Source organism: Diospyros lotus, chromosome 1, assembly GCF_014633365.1.
Source record: "Diospyros lotus cultivar Yz01 chromosome 1, ASM1463336v1, whole genome shotgun sequence".
Lineage (NCBI taxonomy): Eukaryota > Viridiplantae > Streptophyta > Magnoliopsida > Ericales > Ebenaceae > Diospyros > Diospyros lotus.
The window spans coordinates 52329994-52352643 of NC_068338.1; the positions used below are offsets into that span (position 1 = coordinate 52329994).

A 22650-nucleotide genomic window follows, 5' to 3' on the forward strand; every position below is an offset into this window, starting at 1 on the left:
GAATTTTTTGTTGTTTCAATTACACATTTTGATATGTATTTTTGAATTAATTTAATTCATATATTTTAATTTTTTTTGGTGTGACAACTTGAACTTTTTGTTGTTTTGATTATACCTTTATATCTAAATTTTCAAGTTAATTTAATTTATGCATTTTGATATGTATAAAAATTAAAAATAAAGTGAGATAAGTTAATTTAAACTTTTTTATACATGTTAAAGTATAAGAATTAAATTGACTTCAAAATATAAGTACATAAGTGTAATCGAAACAATGAAAAGTTTCAATCATCACATAAAAAAAAAATAAAATACAAAATTAAATTAACTCAAAAATATAAGGATACAATCAAAATAAAGAAAAATTCATATGAATACATGAAAAAAAGGTAAAAATATAGGGGGATTTAGCCAATATTTTGAATTGTTTGTGCTGTACACTTCCTGGGGCAAGATGATGAAGTGGTATATAAGTAATGTATGAAAATCTCAACTTGCACATTAAACGATGACTGAAACTTCTCAACTTGTGCAGCCCTAGATCCCAAGGCAAGCAGCTAGCTGACCATTCACGTACAATGGAGATGATTGGGCAAACTAAAGAGCAACCTCAAGGAAGATACTCCTGATTGAATATATGTATTGAATAAACAGTAGAAGTCCAAATTCCAGAACACATGCATACCCCATTGAGAAATTGTTAGGTATTTGTTAGGTCGGTCTGATCTCCACTTGACTATGTTTAGAAAGTAGGTGTCAAAGATCACTATACAAGGGAAATGCTACTTTCCAGTTCCTCATTTTCTTGTCCAGCACATAGAAAGATTTTCCCACCGAGGAAAGTTGCAGCCTGTCCAGACAACAGCAAACTTTTGCCACTGAGGAAATTTTCGGTTGCTGCGAGTAACTAGTACTGTGAACTTACATATATGGAGGAACTACAAGAAGTGATATCAAAGGGAGTCTCATTTGGAAGTCAGCACAATTTACCTTGTTATAAGCAGTCACTGTCCTCAGACAGTTCAAATAGCCCCATCTCTGCCATGGAGTTCCTATGTAGACCATGGAGCTCTTCTGCCTCTGGCTTCCAGCAGATATTCTCGTCGAGTGTGAGAAACTAGCTAACCTTATATAAACACGACCTTTAATACTTTGTGGAGGATAAAACTTGCTAAATTGAACAGTCAATGGTCTAAGTCACTAATGCAGTATTGTTGCTCGATCTAATGAAGACCCCTTTTATTCTCTTTGCCAGAACTTGTTCCTTCCCTTGCATGTCAACAATTGGATAAAGGAGCTTGAAGAAAGTAATGCAGAGGAAACGTCAGAGAACAAGGTCAGCAGGGGCAGACATATAAACAAGAAGGTACACAGCATACAGGTAATCTATCTGTTTATTGGTATCTTTGCAAGCTTGGCTGGCAATTCTGAAAGGCTATTACCTGATTGCTTGAGAGTCCAATCTTTTCAAGGGGGATGTTTTTACTCATTTCATGATCAACTTCTGTAGATTGGCTTCAGTCAAATGCTGTGGCTAAAAGGAAAATCACTGAGCAACTTACTGAGATTGCGTAGAGAGAAGAAGAAAGAGGAAGTTAGACTTCATACAGCAAAACTACACGCAGCCCTTTCTCTCACACAGCTGGCTGCAGCTATTGCAGGATTTACCACCAGTGGCATCATAGAAGCACAGGATATTGAACACTCAAGGACTGGAGGTACAACCTTAGCATGCGATCAGAACATGAGTGCTGTGGTTGCCTCAGCCGCAGCTTTACTGACAACTGTATGCGCTGAGGCAGCAGAATCACTTGGCGCAAAACATACTCACGTCACCTCTGTGGTGAAATCTGGGCTTGCCACCAATTCTCCTACAGATGTGATCACACTCACAGCCACAGCTGCAACATGTAACATTGACATACCTTAACAGTTATATAGGGCTTACTAGATTTTGAGACGTAACAGAATGTAATGAATCGTCATTAGCTTGATGAGTTAATGGAACTGATCATCTGCTAACAGGTCTAAGAGGAGCTGCAATGCTAAAATCAAGAGCCAAAGCACACACAAACCTGGCAAGGAGTCAAGAGCCAATCAAAGTTGGGGCTCAAATATCAATAATCCTGCCTTCTGGTGAGTGAAACCAAAAAAACAAGCTATTTCTGAAAATCCCAAGCAGCAATATGTAGACACGAGTATAAATACCATACATATTTTATGCTGCACTAATTCATGAATTATTGATGGAAACTAATCTGCGTGCACAGGTAAGAGAGAATTCAAATGGGTGACTATCTGCCTAAAGCAAAGACAGCTCATGTTGTGCTTCAGAATTAAATACTTGGGAGGAGCCCTAACAGCAACAAAAGAGTGTATGATCCACCTCCTCACAAAATCTGTACTAAAATATTTAAGATAAAAAACATAGGCTGCATAATTCAGCCAAAAATAAAAAAGGTTGTAACATACAAAAAAGAGACATAATGTAACTTTCATGAATGGCCTCCTTCACTGAAGAAGAAAGAGGAAAGCTAAAAGAAGGGTAAAAAGAAGAGGCTCTCTTTCTTTTCGTTAGCTTTTGGAGTGAACAGCTCAGGATAATCATCAGCTGTACTGTTTTTCACTCCAAAACTGTACCCACTAATACATTAAAATAGGGATATATTGCAAACTTGGTTCTAACTCTTACAATTTCCAGATAAAATTGTCAATATTACCGAGGAAAACAGGGAGATTACAGGTTGGTATTCTCTCAGCTTGAAGACTGACAAAGGCATTATCAAGCTGCTCTTTGAAGATGACAAGCAATCCATCATCTGGATATCTACCATCTCCAATCTCTTACAGAAGCACACCTCTAGGTGAGATATGAAGCCACAAGAGTTGCAACTCTTACTCTCAATGTTTTCTGTCATTTTCTGAACTTAATAGTCGTAAAATTGTAAGTACGCAAGAAAGGCCCTGCAACATTGTGTATTGCGAATGTAACAAATGGCTGCCGAAAAGTCACTTGCCGACAATCATGTAAAAATATAAGAATCAAGGTAATGCTCATACCTTCCTCCCAAACCTGCTACTGAAGTTTCCACTCTACCCTACACTAGCATCCATTCATAAGCAGAGTGAGAGAGAGAGAGAGAAGGGGGGGGAGAGTACTACAGCTAGAAGACAAAGGCTTCAGCTATAGCATATGAAAATGATTCTTTGTATACATGTCTGTTTTTATTCTGTGGAAGTTGAACGCACTTCAAGTCTTCAAAAAGTAACAAACAAAGCAGGCTTCCTGAAAACACTCCACATCAATACATCCCTACATTGAAAGGACAAACAAACAATACCATAAATGACAGACTGATGATAAAGCTGTGGTTATCCTATGTCAAGTGTCTGGTAAACAAAAAGATATTATACAGATTACAAAGTAAACACAACTAAATGATTCCTAAGAGAACGCAGTCCCGATAAAATCCATCATCATCTATCTTCTCTCTCTCTGCAATGCTGGATCTGCATGGGACACTTTATAAGGCACCAGTTTTGGACTTTCTGTTTATTTCTCCTCAAACTCGACGTCAATTATTTCAGGTTCAGACTTAGAAGATGATTTATTGCCTCCACGACCTTTTGAGAAGAAGTCCCCTTGAGGTTGCCATACAATATTTCCACAGCTTGTGCAGCGAATTACTTGGTTCTTGTAACCCACAAACTGTCTCTTGCAAGCCGGACAAGCCCCCTGCTCGAGTCAATTAAAACAAGATGCCAACCCATGTTATATAAGTTGTCATGTAAAGAAGTTTGCCATGGGGCATATGGCTTCATCCAATCTCCTTCACAACAAACATTCAACTATTTACACAACCATGCATAAGTTCCACCAGCATTAAGTCACAAAAAATCAATAAAGAGAATATCAAGAGTAAGCTCTTGGCGAAGAACAATATTGATAAGATGAGCATTGGCTAGTTACAAGAAAATACTGCAAGTGAAATGCCAAAATATATAAAACAACGGAGCTTCTTTGATCATGGATAGGACAAACTTAAGGACACACATCTGTGAAGGTTAAGAATTTTGCCTGCTCCATAGGCTCTCATAATAACCAAATCAAATTTTAAAGTTCCGCCCTAAGTGCAACAAAAAATATCTTATTTTTGTGATTCCAATGATACCCAGCAAAGCCCAGCCTTGGAGTCATGTCACGGTATTAAAATCTCATGGATCTCCCCTTTGCACACCACAAAACACAAGAAAATGCTTCACACTCCTCCCTTCGAAACCAAATCACATTTATTTACAACATTTCAGCTTTACAATTTATTACACAGGGAAAGCCTTTCTTTTAGACTTTATTTTAAGTAGGATGGTATGTTCCTACTCGTGATTATTGACTTTAAGAAGTAAGAAATTATATGCACAATCAAACATTTGCATGAGCAAAAATCAATTATGCATCCAAAATCCTAGAGGCTAGAGGCAGAGATTTAACTAGATCAGGAGGAATAACCAATTTAAGGGCAAGCCTTGATTGCTCCTTTGTGACTCGAAAGTCATGGGTTTTAGTTATGGGAATAAGCTCTTTGCAAAGCAAGGATAAGACTGTACAAAAACAACCCTTACCCGACCCTTGCAAAGCTGCCAGCCTTGTATAGTAGGATGCCCTTTCAAGAGAAATACCTAATTTGCCTATATACCATCACTAGGATTACCAAATTGAAGAAAGAACAAAATTAGCTGGTATATATATGCACTGCATAACGAGAAAGGGTTGCTATCAATCCAGTTAAAATTAATGAATGATAAGAGCCAACATTGAGGAATAGAAGAAAAGAAATTTATATGAAAAGCACGGAAACTTGCTTACCTTGATCACAAAATTGTTGGCTACTGTTCCAATGAGAAGAGGACCAGCAAATGGGAGTACCCATGTTGCAAATATCAAGAATCGAAAAAGCCATCCAGATAGAGCAAACCACAGGAAAAATATTGTCTACAAATTTATGTAATTCAAGAGTCAGAAAAACACGGTATCAGATAAAACTGATGGTACAATTATATAGATACTCATCAGTGCTTTGCCTGCTCACTAATTGACACATTCACTGTAGACTATGTTCCACTTTAAAAATCTATAAAATGTACATATACCATATGATTCAGTGAAATTCATATATTAACCAGAATAAATTAGTGACCTAATTGAACCTAATGGAAAAACTTTTTGTTTATTCCTACAACACAACGTTGGAAGCTTTCACAAAGTTCATCAGCTTAGAAAAGATCAAGCCATCATGAAAAAGACTTTATAAAAAATGTAATTCAATCAAGAATTGCAGAAGATGTAAAACAAATTTCAAGTGGTACTCACAGCAAAACTTCTTCCTAATGGGGTGTCCAAGAAGTCATTAAACTGCTTCCTGTACTGCAAGAATAACAAAGCAACTCAATTAAAAAAAATGAATTTCTTAGCAACACAGGGATCAGCTATAGATCTCCCAGCACTGCAAAATGATCTATAAATAAACAAGATAAGAAAGTAAAACAGTTAAACTGGGCTGCCAAAATTTCACAAGGTGACAGGAATATCGTTGCACATGAAACTAATCTATAACTAAATAAGATACCAAAGGAGTAGGCATTGTCAAAACAATCTCTTGGAGACAATAACAAGAGTTCAGGGTAATATAAAGTAGTAAAGTACCAAAAAAGTAAGGATAGATGTTTTAATCTTTAATTTTGAAGATAACTGGTGATCAGATGGACTAGAAACCCTCCCTGAAGTATTTTAAACTAGTGTCAAACCCAGGGAAGTGGGCTGATTGATTAGAACTAAGATATTGTTGAGAGAATAGAGTGAATTGCAAGAGGCAACATAACAGACCAGAGATGATGAACTCTTGCCTGTCTAGTATTTTGTTTGAGTCAGGGAGGGGTTTTAAAGTGATTATTTCAGGATGAAGGACAAACCTTACCACATGCATGGTGGTCCAAATGGGTGCAATTGACACGCAATCCCTTTTCACGAGCTCTAACATATTGTAACCGAGCAACACTAATTAACTACTAACATCTGTGTTGAGTTTCCAAACTTCTTGTGCAAGGCCACAAACCCATGTTCACTGTTGAGGCGATAGTTGGCACAAACTGCATTCCCGAAGCTTGAGAGTTAAGTTCATATACGATTTTCCATTAAAGCTCCACAAACTCATTGGACAGGCTAAGGCCTCCTTCCTTGTCTCCTGAGATACAGTTGATTTGAGATCACAATACATTTCCTAAAGTCCAAGTTGCAATTCTTATCACAGGACATTCAATTTGCATATTTGATGGATGCATTGGCTTGCAGATTTTGCAAGAAGAAATATCGGAAGCTTTTCCACTGACTTCACTCGTTGTTGGGTTTTTGGGTCCCTTCCTATGTGGAGAAGCCCAAAACTTATTTGGCCCATGAGCAAGAAGCCCAAGGCCCTTAGGGGTTTCTAAAATTTCAATATAAAAGGAGAAGAGGTGTGTGTGGGCAGCTGTGTGTGTTTTTGAACAAGAGAAGAGAGGAGAGTTGGAGAAGAGGTGTGTGGAGTGTGTAGGTTTGATCAAGTGATCGATTGGAGCATCCTCTGTGGTCCGATCTTGCTGATTTTTGGTCAATTTGTAGAAGACATATGGTTCTTCGTTCTGAATGGCCGGATTAATGTTTTCAGGTTTGCAGCTCCAGTTATTGGTCTCTGAACAGAGGGTTTGTTGTCTAGAATTTTCTGGGTTAAAGAGAAGCAAACATTTTTTGATCATTTGCAGATTGGAGGATCATCCGTGGTTCGATTGGGCTGATTTTTGGTCAGAAGACAGAGGACATCTGGAACTTTAATCTGGACGGTCAGATCATTTATTTGAGCTCTACAACTTCAGTTTTGTACTCTGTAACAACAGCTTAATTTCAGTGATATCTCTCTAGTCTCTCTTTTGTGTTATGCTTTGAAGTTGTTCATGATAGCTAACTGATTTGAGGTTGTGTACCTGTTGTTGTTGCTGAACAATCACTTGCAGAAGCTTGTTATTCATAGTGGAGTTTTTTGGAGTGGACCATTGGGTCCCGTGGTTTTTACCCTTTCACATTGGAAGGGGTTTTCCACATTAAAAATTGCTTGTTTTGCGCGTTGAAGTTTTGTTCTAGCTTAACTTATTTTTGTGCTTCATATATTGTGGTGTTTGTTGTGCCATTGTGTTCACTCGTCATAGGTTCAATCAAATGGGGAGAGCAAGTGAATCTTTGGTTACTCTCTCTCTCTCACATCAAAGTGGTATCAGAGCTAGGTTGTGTGTTTGGTTTGATTGAATTATGGAAATGAATACAAGTAAGATGATTTATCTTAATGGTTCAAATTATCATATAAGGAAGAGTAAGATGAAAGATATTTTGTTTGTGAAAAAGTAGCACCTACTAATTTTTGCTATTGAAAAACCAAAGTCTAAATCAAACGAAGATTGGGAGTTTGAGCATCAACAAGTATGTGGTTTCATTCGGCAATTTGTCGATGATAATGTTTATAATCACATTTGTAATGAGAATCATGCAAGAACATTGTGGACTAAGCTAGAAACCTTATATGCTTCAAAGAGTGGTAACAACAAGCTCTTCTTGTTGAAAAAGATGATGCATTTGAAATACAAAGAAGGGAATTCAGTGGCTGATCATTTGAATGAATTTCAAGGGGTTATAGATCAATTGTCTGCTATAAGTGTCAAGTTTGATGATGAAGTGTTGGGACTTTGGTTGCTTGCTACACTACCAGATTCTTAGGAGACCTTTAGGGTTTCACTTACTAATTCTGCCCCCAATGGTGTTGGATCCATGGAATTAGTCAAGGGTGGTGTTCTTAACGAGGAGATGAGAAAAAGATCTCAAGGCTCGTTAACACAATCTGAAGTTTTGTTCACTGAAAAGAGGGGGAGAGACAAACACAAAGGTAAGAGTGGTAGAGATAAAAGTCGAAGCAAGTCCAGACCTAAATACAAGAATGTTGAGTGTCATCATTGTGGTAAGAAGAGCCATATTAAGAAGCATTGTTACCAATGGAGAAGAGAGAATAAGGCCAGTAGTGAGAAACAAGATCAGAAAGATCGTGACAACAATAATCGTGTTACGATCACTGATGATCTTCTTGTTGTTCATGATGATGATGTGATCACTCTTACTAGTTATTGTCATGTACCTAGGGTTTAGCCTAGGATTGGATTGACAATCAAAGGATCTGATGGAATAGAATCAAGAACAGAATATTGGAGAGGAAGAAATGGACAGAAAGGGGGGAAGGATGTAGAGAGAAATGAGGGAGAGCAGTAGAGAGAAACAAGAGAGAGAATGGAAAGAATTGTAGAGAGAGAATTATAGTTTCATTCATTCAATTCAAGCATAACCCCTGCCATCTGTTTACAACAGCCTTATATAGGCATAACAGACTCCTAACAGCATTCCAACTCACCCATGTGCTCCTAATCAATTGCTATAATATCTCCTAACAATTATCATAAGCCTATTACTATATTACCCCTTTAATTCTCTTTGGGTCATCACAATTCCCCCCTGCCTTAAAAGGTTTCTTGTCCCCAAGAAACTTATTACCACCTAGCCGTTGCTTTCTTTATCCAATGCCCATCTTCACCCATTGCTTTCTTTTTCGCCTTTTCTTGTTCTTATCTCTTGCTTCCTCTTTTCTTTTTCCTCAATAGCAACATCATTATGACTTGCTGCAACACCAATTTCAGCCATCCACCTCTTTCTTATTGCCGTTAAAAATGGTTCCAAATGTGCCGTCAGCCTTACAACCCCATCCTTTTCAATTATGGACAGAATTACAAACCACTCTGCAGGTAAAAATTTGTACATTACCTCCAACTCTTCTGGCTGCAATGTTACCTTTGCTTTGTCTTGTGTGCCCGTTGCCATCCCTTGTTCCTTCTCCTCAAGTACTTGGTGAAGAGGCTTTTCTGGCTCCTTCTTCTGTTGCTTCTAGAGATCAATAGCATCAAGTGTTTCAGCACTAGTAAGAGTGCTTGTGAGACTGCTAACTGATTGAGTGCCATTCTCCAATTCCTCTTCCTCACTCTCTTCTTCCACCTCCTTTTCTTCCTCTTCTCTTTCTTCCTTAAAGTTGGACTGATCTTGTTGCAGAATCCCAAAAACATCACCATCGAGAACTTCTTCTCCAAAGGAGTCAGTGTGTTCCTTTAATTCTCCTTTTGCCTTTGCTACCTTATCAATCTGTTCATTACAGATTCCTTTTGGATAATGCCATTCACCTTTAATATCATTTCTGATGTTGCACTTCTCCTCCCGCTGCTCCATTTTTAGGAATTCCTCTTTGTTAAAACTCCCATGATAATTATCGAAGAATTCAACTGGAAAACTGTAATGATACTTCTTAGTTAGTATCATTGGAAACTCTTGCAGTTGCTCATGCAACATATGGCTGAAATCCTTGCTCGTATCATGTATCACACTTCTCGTTTCCTTGTTAACTTGGTTGGACTCATTATCCAACTTTCCCCATGCTTGATTTTTCTGGCTAAACTACTCCTGATTCTTCTTGTTGCCAGCTGAAATTGCAACCGCCTTCTACTGCCATTGAGGCTCCAATTGCCTCATGCTTCCACTGCTTCCCATGGATTCACGAGCAAAATTTCCCACTGAAAATGCAACATTCTTCTGTTGTGACTAAGACTCCAATGTTCTCGTGCGTATACTACTCCCCATGGCCTCACGAGCAAGACATCCCCCTGGAAATGAAGCATCCTTTTGCTGCAATTGAGATTCTCTCGGCTTCATCCTGATGTCATCCTCCATCAGAATTCAAATAGCTGGTGGAATCACTGGTTAAGGATAAGCTCTAGCTGATTCTATTGAGGATCGAGCAGTTGCTATTATCCGCTAAAACTGAAAAATGATCGTTGTCGATGCCTATAAACTCGTTACCCAGTCAAACCTAATTTAGGCAGAGAATCATTCGCATATTACAGCAACCTGATTGGCCTTCCATAGTCACCTAGGGCTACCAATTCTCCTGATCCATTTGTTGTAATAATTCCCTATACTTGCTGGAATCTTTGTTAGACTCACCTGGCTTGCTCACCTTCAAAGTCGACTAAAATTTTTGGTCAACTGCTTTGTTACAGTCACTGCAAGTCACCTCTCTACAGGTCGCCCTATGGAATGGCTTTACTGTTCAATCGAAAAATCTCTGTTGGGAGTTAACAATAGAGGAGTATCCTTTCCACCGTCAGAATTCCGCCAGATCATCAGAATTCACCAATGGAATTGCCTCATTTGATTAATTGTGATGCAACCAACGAAATTTTCTGGAATTGACAATCAATGGTTGCAATAAACTATGAATTGGTTACCAAATCTGTTGAAACTGCTTCACCCTTCCACTTTGAGCAGCAAATAGCTCGATCCAACCCGCAAAGAGTCATTGGCTCTGTTGTAAACTTCCGAGAATCCAATTAACTCTGTTGAAGTAGCTGCACTGAATCGACAAAATCTCCTGTGGAATTAGCTTCACTTCATTGCAGCTATGATTCGCCCATCTGCTTCAACTGCGCCACTTTGATCTGCCTTTAATTTTGGAATCGCAATTGCAGCGACTTGGAAAAATAATAGCGAATCAACTTGCTACTCCAGAATTCAATAGTCGAACCTTCCGCTTTTCTTCCACAACCGAGGTCACCTTCCTTCATCGAACAACACTTCCGAATTTTTCAAGTCGAGAGCCACTCCTCCGTCGAACTAACTGGAACCGAATTCGCTGAATTCAGTTCGCTCTACCTAACGTTCACACCTACTGTCATTGATTGACTCAATCGTTCGAACAATTCTACTGCTGCCTCTGGTTTCCGTAGTCGTCTTCAAAGTCTGATAACCAGTCCTCTTTGCATTGGACAACAACCTTCAATTCCCGTCGAAAATTAATCAACAAGAAAAATCGCCGAGGAACGATGCTCTGATACCAATTTCTCATGTTCTTAGGGTTTAGCCTAGGATTGGATTGACAATCAAAGGATTTGATCGAATAGAATCAAGAACAGAACATTGGAAAGGATGAAATGGACAGAAATGGGGGAAGGATGTAGAGAGAAATGAGGGAGAGCAGTAGAGAGAAACAAGAGGAGAATGGAGAGAATTGTAGAGACAAAATTAGAGTTTCATTCATTTAATTCAAGTATGACCCCTCCCATCTATTTACAATAGCCTTATATAGGCATAACAGACTCCTAACAACATTCCAACTCACCCATGTGCTCCTAACCAATTGCTATAATATCTCTTAACAATTATCATAAGCCTATTACTATATTACCTCTTTAATTCTCCTTGGGTCATGACAGTTGTGAGACTAATTGGGTGATAGGTAGTCGTGTTTCACTTCATGTGACATCACGGAAGGAATTCTTCACATCTTATACTTCTAGTGACTTTGGGACACTAAAGATGGGCAATGAAGGGTTGGCTCAAACAGTTGGCTTTGGCGATGTTTGTTTGGAAACAAGTAATGGAACAAGATTGATACTTAGGGATGTTAGGCATGCTCTGGATATGTGTTTGAATTTGATTTCAGCCAGTAAGTTTGATGATGAAGGGTATTGTAATACCTTTAGTGAGGGAAAATGGAAGCTCACTAAAGGCTCCCTTGTTGTAGCTCGAGGAAACAAATACTCCAATTTATATATGATGCATGCATCTATATCTAATGGAGTAGTGAATGTGGCAGAAAATGAAAGTTCAATTGAATTATGGCATAGGAGGCTTAGTCATATGAGTGAAAAGGGGCTTAATTGTTTGGCAAGAAAGAAGCTACTTCCTGGAACTATAAGTGGAATGTTGAAGAGATGCGTTCATTGTCTAGTAGGAAAGCAAAATAGAGTTTCATTTCATAAGCATCCTCCCTTGAGAAAAGCTTATGTTCTTGAGTTAGTGCATTCCGATGTTTGTGGTCCTTTAAAGGTAAGGTCACTTGGTGGTGCACTTTATTTTGTAACATTCATTGATGATTATTCAAGAAAGGTGTGGGCCTATACTTTGAAAACAAAAGACCAAGTACTTAATGTGTTTAAGCAGTTTCATGCCTTGGTTGAAAGACAAACATGGAAGAAACTGAAGCGTATTCTAACTGATAATGGCGGTGAATATAGAGGGCAATTTGAAGAATACTGTCGACAATAAGGTATCAAACACAAGAAAACTCCACTGAAGACATCTAAGTTGAATGCCTTGGCTGAAAGAATGAATAGGATATTAGTTGAGAGGGCCAGACGTCTACTTGCAGAAGCAAAGCTGCCAAAATCCTTTTGGGGTGAAGCTTTATCCACAGTGACACATGTAATTAACATATCGCCTAGTGTTCCTTTACAGGGTGATATTCCAGACAGATTCTGGTTTTGTAAGGATGTCTCTTATGATCACTTGCGTGTTTTTGGTTGTAAGGTTTTTGTGCATATTCCCAAGGATGAGAGATCAAAATTAGTTGCTAAAACTCGACAATGTATTTTTTGTGGAGAAGAAGCTCCTTAGAAGCAGAGAAGATGTATTCTTTGAGGATCAAACAATTGAAGATATTGAGAAGGCAAAGAAGGCAACCTCTCAAGACAATGATTTGGATCCTTTAAAAGACATGCCTAGTCCTATTGAGGATAATACTCAGGTTGAAGTTCAAAATAATGCACATGATAGTTATTGGGGCCAGGGGCCAAAATGACTAGGATGATGGAGGAAATTTTGATATTGGTGCAGATGAAGATGATGATGGTGATCAACCTCAAGAGGTTGTGGCTCTTCTAGTTGCTCCACTTCGCAGGTCTACTAGAGAAAGAAGACCTTCTACTTGGTATCCTTTTAATGAGTATGTGACCTTGACCGAAGGGAGAGAACTTGAGTCTTATACAGAGGCAGTTGAAGGAGAACATAAGCAACAATGGATTAATGCAATGAATAAAGAAATGAAGTCTTTACATGACAACTCCACTTATGAGCTAGTTAAACTACCTAAAGGCAAGAGGGCTTTGAAAAATCGGTGGGTTTATCGGTTGAAGCAAAAGGAAAATACTTTGCTTCCACAATATAAAGCCAGATTGGTTGTTAAAGGGTACAATCAGAAAAAGGGAGTTGACTTTGAAGAGATTTTTTCTCTAGTTGTAAAAATGTCTTCCATTAGAGTTGTGTTGGGTTTAGTTGCAACTCTAAACTTGGAGGTTGAGCAGATGGATGTTAAGACAACCTTTTTACATGGTGATTTGGAAGAAAACATCTACATGGAGCAACCAGAGGGTTTTAATGTGGAAGAGAAAGAAAACTATGTATGCAAGTTGAAAAAGAGCTTGTATGGTTAAAAACAAGCACCAAGACAATAGTATAAGAAGTTTGAGTCCATTATGGAGAAGCAAGGCTACAAAAGGACGAACTCTGATCATTGTGTCTTTGTGCATAAATTTTTTAACCATGATTTTGTTATTTTATTGCTCTATGTTGATGGCATGCTTATTGCTGGTTGTAATGCTTCCATAATTGACAAGTTGAAGCAAGTGTTGAGTAAGTCTTTTGCAATGAAAGACTTGGGACCAACAAACCAAATTCTGGGCATGGGAATTACACGTGACAAAAAAGAGAAGAAGTTATGGCTATCACAAGAGAAGTATATTGAGAAGTTACTTCAAAGGTTCAATATGGATAAAGCTAAAGTGGTAAGTACTCCTCTTGCTACTCACTTAGTAAAGAGCAAAGCCCATCAACAGAAAAAGAAAAGGAGGATATGAAACGAGTTCCTTATGCATCTATTGTTGGAAGCCTCATGTACACAATGGTATGTACAAGACCATATATAGCATATGTTGTTGGCACTGCTAGTAGGTTCCTTTCGAATCCAGGAAAGGAACATTGGAATGCAGCAAAGTGAATCATGAGATATCTCTGATGAACTAGTCATTTGAAACTTTGTTTTGGGAATGAGAAACTCATTCTAGTTGGCTATACGGATTATGATATGGCTGGAGACATTGACATAAGAAAGTCTACTTCAGGATATTTGATCATTTTCGCAAGTGGAGCAGTGGCTTGGCAATTTAAATTGCAAAAGTGTGTTACACTTTCGATTATTGAGTCAAAATTCATTGCGATAACTGAAGCAAAAAAAGAGTTACTTTGGACGAAGAGATTTAAGCAAGAACTTGGTTTTCAACAAAAGAAGTATGTCCTGTTTTGTGATAGTCAAACTGCCATTCATCTTGGTAAAAATCCAACTTTTCATGCTAAATCAAAACATATTGATGTAAGGTATCATTGGATACGAGATGTTCTAGATGCTAAAGCTGTTAGAACTTGAGAAGGTTCACACTGATGATAATACTTTTGATATGATGACAAAAGCGTTACCAAGAGGGAAGTTTGAGTTATGCTATTCCATTGCGGGAATAGCAAAATCCTCCATATAGTCGAGATGGGGAGAATTGTTGGGTTTTTGGGTCCTTTCCTATGCGGAGAAACCCAAAACTTATTTGGCCCATTAGCAAGAAGCCTAAGGCCCTTAGGGGTTTCTAAAATTTCAATATAAAAGGAGAAGAGGTGTGTGTGGGCAGCTGATTGTGTTTTCGAACGAGAGAAGAGATGAGAGTTGGAGAAGAGGTGTGTGGAGTGAGCAGGTTTGATCAAGTGATCGATTGAGGTATCATTCGTGATCCGATCTTGCTGATTTTTAGTCAATTTGTAGAAGACATATGGTTCTTCGTTCTAAACAATTGAATTAACGTTTTGAGGTTTGCAACTAAAGTTATTGGTCTCCGAACAAAGGGTTTGTTGTCTGGAATTTTCTAGGTTGAAGAGTAGCGAACAGTTTTTGATCATTTGCAGATTGGAGGGTCATCTGTGATCCGATTGGGCTAATTTTTGGTTAGAAGACAGAGGACATCTGGAACTTCAATATGGACGGTCAGATCATTTATTTGAACCCTACAACTCCAGTTTTGTACTCTGTAACAACTTAATTTCGGTGATATCTCACTAGTCTCTCTTTTGTGTTATGCTTTGAAGTTGTTCGTGATAGCTAACTAATTTGAGGTTGTATACTAGTTGTTGCTGCTAAACAATCACTTATAGAAGCTAGTTATTCATAGTGGGGTTTTTTGAAGTGAACCATTGGGTCATATGGCTTTTACCTTTTCGTATTGTAAGGGGTTTTTTATGCTAAAAATTGCTTGTTGCTTTACTTATTTTTGTGCTTCATATATTGTGGTGTTTGTTGTGCCATTGCGTTCACTCCTCACAGGTTAAATCCAATATGGAGGGCAGGTGAATTTTGGTTACTCTCTCTCTCATCAACTCGGTCCACAGACCCTTGCCTCACTGTTTATTGGGCAGAATATCGACATTCTGACTAAACTCAATCGCCTAATCCTAGTTTGTGACAATTAGACCACGTATATGAAAATATGCAAACAGATAGATACATGAGAGGAGCAAAAGAAGAGCGGAAGGGAACAGACCCTAGGCCAATTTCGACTGAAATCGAGGGAAAAAGTTCGCCAGCGCTGAGTAATCTCGAACTCGCGGTCGAACTCCCTGGCGCGATAGGATGCGGATTGGGCCACCGCCGAGAGCCGCCGGGAGATGAAGTAGCGGCGGTCGATTCGCTCCGCCGTCTTCTTCGTCTCGTAGACAATCTGCTCGAAGCCTTCGTTGGCGCCCCGCCACGCGTCCCTCCAGACCTCGCCGGAGGCCATGCGCTTAGCGAAGCCATCGAAGTCGCTGCGCCGGAAGGCCCTGACGGTCGCCGCCGAGCGACGAATCACGAGCCTTTGGTGCGTTCGGCTTTGTCTTTGCGATTTTAAGGACAGCAGAGGTTGCCACGGCAGGTTCGTGGCCAGGTTCGTCGCCATGACCACACACAATCACAGATTCTCTTTCTTATGGTTGGAGGATTGTCGAAGCGAGTATACCCTTCCGGCTTACATAATTTTTGACTAAATTCATTTTTGGCCCCCCTATTTCCTAAAATTATCAAATATCCTCCACAGATTACGTGTTTGGGTTGGTTCCCTAACTTCCTTGGTTTTCCATTCCGCTCCATTTTTTTGATTCCATTTTGTCTTTTCTTTCTTAAGTAATATAATATAATTAATTAACTATCTTATATTATATAATTAATTAATTAATATGCATACATAATTATGTTATATATTTTAATAATTATTATGTAGAATTAAAATTGTAATTAATTGATATTAATCATAATCAATACAAAGATTTGTGATTAATATAGTGCAATAATGAATTATAATATAAAATGTGGCGAAATGTGTAAATAAGGATGACGTAATAATAAGGTGGAACTAGATCGGGAGTAGTAGGGGCAGGCGGGCAGCGCAATCGTGCGTCACAAGGAAGGCGATAGGGAGCCACTTGGCAGAGCAGAGCCGAGCCAGCCAAACAGGCCCCTGGCTGGCTTTTCCACTATTTGCCCTTCCATACCATTCCGGAGTTCCATTCCTCCCTTACAATTGACGCCCCCTCCCAGAGATTCCCATCTACCACACTGCTAAACTTGCCAACCCCTAACAAGCAAATTGAAATCAGATACAGCAGCAGCACCCTCGGGCGTTGGCGACGAATCTAATCTATAGGAATAGGTCAGCGATGGGGTCGAATGCCGACGGCGAGAAGACCGTGGCGGAGGAGGTCGCCAAGGTGGCGGAGGCCGCCAAGGAGTTGCAGGACGCCGCCGCCGCCTTGATTTCGCGGACCTCGCGCGAGGAGGAGGCCCTCCGCCAGCGAGCCCTCTCGCTCGATTCCACAATTAGCGGGCTCCGCTCGTCGCTCTCCTCCTTAGTCGAGCGCAGCAATTTGGACCCCAAGGCCGCCGAAAAAGTAACCGCGACCACGAATTTGCTTCCCTCTCTGTGCATGTGGTCCGTGTTTTTGCATAATTTTTATTGACGGCTTTGTGTCTGCCTGTGATTTGTGTGTGTAGCTGGAAGAGGAATTGTACAGGGCTAGCTACACATTGAGTGAAGGAGATGCGGCCGCCTTTCTTCCGCGAAAATCTCATGGTGATTATGCCGTGTTTATTCTGTTGTGTTGATTGATACTATATACGAGATTGATTTGTGACTGGGTGTGTCTTCAGGGCGGTTCTTGAGTACATTTCTTGGTCCGATTAATGTCCGTGCAACCAGGAAAGACGTTAAATTGAAAGTGAAGGAGGAGTACAATAGCTTCAGAGTATGTATGCCTTTATTTTATTTTATTCTTTTTCTTTTTTTCATTTTTCGGTTGGGACCTTTTTTGGTGCACTTGTGAAGATTTATGATAGTTCATTGTGCTTCTATTTCCAATTATCATTTGCTTTACCATTGTATTTTTAATTCCTATATGAACTGAAATATTAGCGACTGGATAGAATGAAGCTTTGCTCCAGTAAGTGCGGGCAATGAGAAGTGGTTTACTTATTTTAGGGACTTGCTCTATCAGATGAAGTGAGAACATAAAATTCAAGGTTTAACGCAGAAGAACCAATCCCGGGGACTTGATACGTTATAGTGCCTTGGAAGCTGTACTAATATTCATGTTAGTCATATGAAGTAGAGTTGATGGATTGGGGTTGCCCAGGGTTCTAAAAGGAACGACCGCTGGTGGTTGAATGACTATATGTTTATCATTTCTTGTGTGAGTAAAGAGGTGTCGGGAAGCTTTGCTGATTTTGTCAAACAAGTGGTTTTTAGAGATGATGTAGGGTTCTGTTGCAGTGGTTAGTTTTATGACTGAAAATGGGATAGCCTTTTGAAAAGAACATTCTGATGGATTATCATGGACAATTTGTTGGTATTTTATATTAGTTTGAAAGGGAAAATTGGAAACTTCCTTAGGTTAAAAGATTTATGCCCAAAAAACAAAAAAAAATGTATGAGAGCTTTGACAATATATATATATATATATATAAAAGAATTAGTATTAAGATAATCTTTTGAGAAGCAATGATGAAAGGGGTGAACCTTGTAAAAATAAAATTCACCAGGACTACAGAATAGGATAGCTCAACAAGAAAATAAATAAAATAAGATAAAGAGAAGGGAACATAATTGGAGCACCAAGAAAAGCGAAGATAAGAATGCAATCCTGAAACCAGAGTGACAGGTTCTCTAGACAAATATGGGAGGTTTAAACTTCCACAGTAATTTCAGGTTCTTTATTGGTCCTGGTACTCCACTTAATGCAAGTGTCATATTAGGATCCAATTTCCATCTGGTGGTCGTGTGTTTTGATTATTTCTACTCTCATTGTGCACCTGTGGAATTCTTGAACCGTCTTTTATTATGTTCTGTTCCTTGTTAAATCGTTAGCTAGAGATTGTACAATTCATAGTATTTATTGTCATGAACAGGACAGAACAGCATTTCTGTTTCTTTTTTTCCCAACTCTGCTACTCGTGTTAAGGGCATGGGTATGGAATGGATGCTTACCTGCATTGCCTGTTCAGCTGTACCAGGTACTTACTGGTGGAGAGAATATTTTTAACTCTAATTAAAATTTTCAAACATCTGGAAGTTATTTTATTTATTACAATGTTTTTTTTTTTGTTTGGATGTGGACTGAGCATACCCTTTTCAGGCCTGGTTGTTAATTCTTTATACAGGTTTGGCCTTGCGAGAGAACATACTGAGAGTGAATGGAAGTGATATTCGTCCATGGTATGGTTTTATTTGCATTTTTTTTAAGTCTCTAATAAGACAATTGTTAGTCAGACCCTTATCTTCATCATTCAATTATCTATCTAATTTTGATTGAGAATGTGTTTCTCTAATTTCCCAAAGAGCTAAAACATTAGCAATTCCTGTTGCCTATACCTTTCAGGGTGAATATACGTACTTATGGTTGATCAATTTAGCAAGAATATAGTGTTAGATTGCTAATCCAGGAAGATGATGTATGATATTATTGTAAATTTGTTTTTACACAGTGTAGCCTAACTGTAGTTTACATTAAAGACTGACAGTCACCAGACAGGAATAGATGGTAGGATCTATAGGAAAAATTATGTTGTCAGTAATGGTATTGTAGAGGATTCTCTAGATGGAACTGTAAGTTGCAAATCTTGTTTGAATCAACTGCACAGGATTAAACTTATGTCAAATTAAATATTTCTGATGGTCTCCTGTTCTCCATTATTGATGCTTCTATGTTGCATTTTTGTTATGCATTCTCAATTCATTTCGGAAATTATATAACTGTACGATGTAGTGCTTCTCTGTGATTATGCACCTCCCTTGGTTATTTTGCAACCTGATGGCATGTTAATGCATGGCTTTGCGTTATTATAGGTGGATATATCATCACTACTTTGCCATGGCTATGGCACTTATCAGTCTCACTTGGGAGATAGAAAGGCAACCTGATTGTGCCCAGAAGCAGGTAATCATCTTTTAAGTGTATTTTAAGGTTTAATTAGGTCTTTTGAATGAGACTGTTAATGTAATTTGCAGAAAGGGGTACAACTATTCCTGCAATGGGCTATCATGCAAGGAGTTGCAATGCTTCTACAGAATAGATATCAAAGGCAAAGGCTTTATACGCGAATTGCACTGGGCAAGGTGTAATTGAAGAAATACTCCCTTCTCTAATAATTTTCTGTGCATGCTCTAGTCTTTTGCCCTTTTCTTTGCTTTTTGTCTTTTCTGCAGTCTGTTTTGCATGTATGCATTCTCTTTCTGAAACATCGACCCTGCATGGTTTGCAGAACTTCAATGGGTTATTTTCCTTCTGCTGCTGAAATAATTCTGCATATTAGTTCAGCTGATCCATATTAGTTTTTTATTAGCCATCAAATTGCATATAGAAATTTTCTTCTTCCTCTTTTGAGGATATGCAAATTTTATTAGATTTCAGATATACTTTGTGGATGTGGTAGGCTCTAACCTTTTGATCCTGTTGTCGGCTGTAGGCAAGAAGAATGGATGTTGTTTGGGGAGAAACTGCTGGTGTTGAAGGACAAATTTGGCTGTTGGCACCCATCCTATTCATTCTACAGGTGATTATATAAAATTGAATGTTTTTAAGATCATTCCTCCAGAGGCCAGAGCATGTTGATTCTTTATCATTGAAGTCATTTGTTAATGTAATTCAAGTCATCTTGAATGAATATTACTGATTAGAGAAGTATTTTCTTATGAGAACTTGTGGCAACACATCTCTTCCTTGTTTCTTTCACTGGTATGGAAGGGAACTGTTTTTACTACTATCAATGCAGTCGATCCCTAGTGTTGTTCTTTAATTGTTTTGGAAGTTATATCATCCCCATCTTTGTGAACTTCTTGTTCTGTTTATGCAATTTTTCTCTTCTCTGCAAACTTCCCTTTCTCTTTGTGAACTTCTTGGCCCATGTCACTGCAAAATTCCTTGAATAAGAAGTGTATATATGGAGACAATAGGAGGTATCACAACCAAAAATTCCTTGGTGAAAGAGTGTTTATGTGGATTCAATAGGATGGAGGTATTGTAACCAAAATAAAAGGAGTACCCATTTTCTGGAAAAAAAAATAAAGAAAATGAAAAGCAACACAAAACTAATTACTTGGAGCACTTCAGACACTATAGATGACAGGGCTTTACAGGTTTCAAGGTATTGCGCATGTGAAATGGTTGTATGAGATATTGTTCTTCTGTAACAGGCCTTGCAAATCAATTGGTCTCTGTTATTTGTTAAAAATCCAATAGATGTAGTAACATGATCCCATGTAGACCTGCTAAATCAAGATTTCCTTGTGTGCTTTTTCAGGGTTTTGAAGCGTATGTAGGAATGCTGCTTCTTAAAACTGCAGTTGTTGGTATTGTTGCCGAGTGGCAGGTAAAAAATGTGTTCTACTATTATTTGGGTGCTTGGACGTGTATTTTCATGATTTATACTTCTGTTGCTCATGAGCTTGTGATTAAAATCTTAATTCCATTTTAATATCTTGAGTAATTTACTGCCTTACCTGGACTCCAAATGATATAATACTTCATAGATCTCCCTAATTTGCTTTCGGCAGGTAATTACTTGTGGAATCCTCCTGATTATCATGGCAGTTGGGAATTTTTTGAACACAGTGCAGACACTTGTGGTAAAATCTCGGTTTAAAGCAAAAATGAAGAAAAGTAAAAGCAGGGCTGAATTAAATCAGGGATCGCATTCCTAAGAATTTGTGATAGAGAGAACTGTTGTGCTTGCTAACAATGTAGGAATGGGCAGGAGGATATGACAGTTGCTTTATCAACTCGTCCTAACTCGCAACAGCTTTTTCATCTTCCTTCTGAGTATCAATGCTATTTGCAAAGGTGACCTTTGACTGCTTTTAAATGAGCCTCCCGTTGGATATTGCCGATGTGCTAGAAGTCGGTCATATATTTTATTCATATGCCTTATGCTTTGATGTGAATTAAGTTAGATGTGTAATTTGTCTTCAATGGCTCTTTTTTCTAAAGTACTGTACTCTCCATCTTTGCCTTATTTGAATCTGCTTTGGTTACATTTTTGTTTGTTTGTTTTTCTTGGTTCTGGAGCAGGAAGAACTATTTTTCTAAGTGCTGTCTGTATTCTCCTTTGCCTCTTCTGGATCCCTTCTGTTTTACTTTTTTGTTCTGGGGCAGGAAAATGTGCAATAGCACATTACAGTTTGTAATGGAACCTTGTGCTATATCCCTTTGCCCGAGTTTTACCATTTCTTTTTTCGTTTTAGTATTTATCTTGTGCTTCTGTCATAGCCCTTTTTCTCTTATTTTCTAGATTGAACTGAATAAACTGCAGGAAACAAGTTTTTACTTGTAATTAAAATGGACCCCAGAATCTCCATAAATTTGTAGTTACAAATGTCACATCAGGCAGCCTGTCAAGCCTTGCCGGTTTTGCTGCATGTGACACGGAGAATGGATGACGGCCTGGACGTTTTCTGAAGCTTCTAAACTGTTTAGGTCCTAGGGTTATCCAGATTGCTATGGAGGGTTTTAGTGGTTCTAGAGTGTTCCAGATTCTCCTAGGTTTTAGAATGATCTTTTGTAACGCCCCAAGTGGTTGGTAGGTCTATTTATGAAGAATGTAATCCCCAGCCATAGATTTAGATTGATTTCCATCGTGGGTTGAGGTAAGAGTATGTATAGAAATGGTCTTCTTATTTTCACTCTCCCCCTCTTTGTGTGGATGTCTCCCTAAGTTACACGTGTAAAATGAAAATAAAAAATGTTTCTGATATAAAATTAAAATAAGGACACGACATTTTTAAAAAAATAAAAATAAAAATAGAAATACAAGTAAAAATGTAAATAAAAAATATAAGAATTTTTTTTGTAAATATGAATTTTAATATAAAAAATAACATGCGATTGAGTACTAACATGGACAATCGAGTAATTGAAGTTGTGAAAGTGTGAATTGAGCAATTGACAACGAGGGAAAAGTGAGCAATCACATCAAGTAGTCTAGCAAACGAGCAAAGCACTAAGTAATTGAATCAATGGTGACATGAGTATTGAGCATTGAGCAATTAATGGGGAGAGTGAAGAGAGCAATTGCACCAAGCAATCGAGCAAGCAAGCACTAAGCAATTAAATTGACAACGGCACAAATATTGAGCATTGAGCAATTG

At 38.4% G+C, this 22650-nt stretch overlaps 3 protein-coding genes across 5 annotated transcripts; 2 read left to right on the forward strand and 1 right to left on the reverse strand.

Annotated features, from left to right (window-relative positions):
* Nucleotides 1–609: 609 nt before the first annotated feature.
* Nucleotides 610–3144, forward strand: LOC127802659 (VAN3-binding protein-like). Of its 2 annotated transcripts, none has more exons than XM_052338611.1 (6): nucleotides 610–1109; nucleotides 1256–1366; nucleotides 1511–1910; nucleotides 2026–2136; nucleotides 2271–2375; nucleotides 2702–3144. In XM_052338611.1, exons 1-6 carry the CDS (start codon nucleotides 930–932, stop codon nucleotides 2866–2868), a joined length of 1074 nt encoding a protein of 357 aa, XP_052194571.1. In that variant the 5' UTR covers nucleotides 610–929; the 3' UTR covers nucleotides 2869–3144. The 2 variants fall into 2 exon arrangements, with proteins under 2 accessions (XP_052194571.1, XP_052194562.1); XM_052338602.1 differs by having other exon boundaries at nucleotides 613–1109; nucleotides 1256–1381; nucleotides 2702–3141.
* Nucleotides 3145–3187: 43 nt separating this feature from the next.
* On the reverse strand, nucleotides 3188–15964 carry LOC127802670 (uncharacterized). Of its 2 annotated transcripts, none has more exons than XM_052338622.1 (4): nucleotides 15523–15959; nucleotides 5369–5422; nucleotides 4865–4990; nucleotides 3188–3736 (listed from the first exon to the last, which is right to left on the reverse strand). In XM_052338622.1, the coding sequence occupies exons 1-4, from the start codon at nucleotides 15913–15915 to the stop codon at nucleotides 3554–3556; spliced, it is 756 nt and encodes a 251-aa protein (XP_052194582.1). In that variant the 5' UTR covers nucleotides 15916–15959; the 3' UTR covers nucleotides 3188–3553. The 2 variants fall into 2 exon arrangements, with proteins under 2 accessions (XP_052194582.1, XP_052194591.1); XM_052338631.1 differs by having other exon boundaries at nucleotides 3702–3830; nucleotides 15523–15964.
* Nucleotides 15965–16473: 509 nt separating this feature from the next.
* LOC127802651 (uncharacterized) lies at nucleotides 16474–21729 on the forward strand. The gene is made up of 10 exons (XM_052338589.1): nucleotides 16474–16903; nucleotides 17007–17085; nucleotides 17163–17257; nucleotides 18417–18521; nucleotides 18644–18723; nucleotides 19354–19444; nucleotides 19516–19623; nucleotides 19974–20060; nucleotides 20808–20876; nucleotides 21061–21729. The coding sequence occupies exons 1-10, from the start codon at nucleotides 16673–16675 to the stop codon at nucleotides 21205–21207; spliced, it is 1092 nt and encodes a 363-aa protein (XP_052194549.1). The 5' UTR covers nucleotides 16474–16672; the 3' UTR covers nucleotides 21208–21729.
* The last annotated feature ends 921 nt before the right edge of the window (nucleotides 21730–22650 follow it).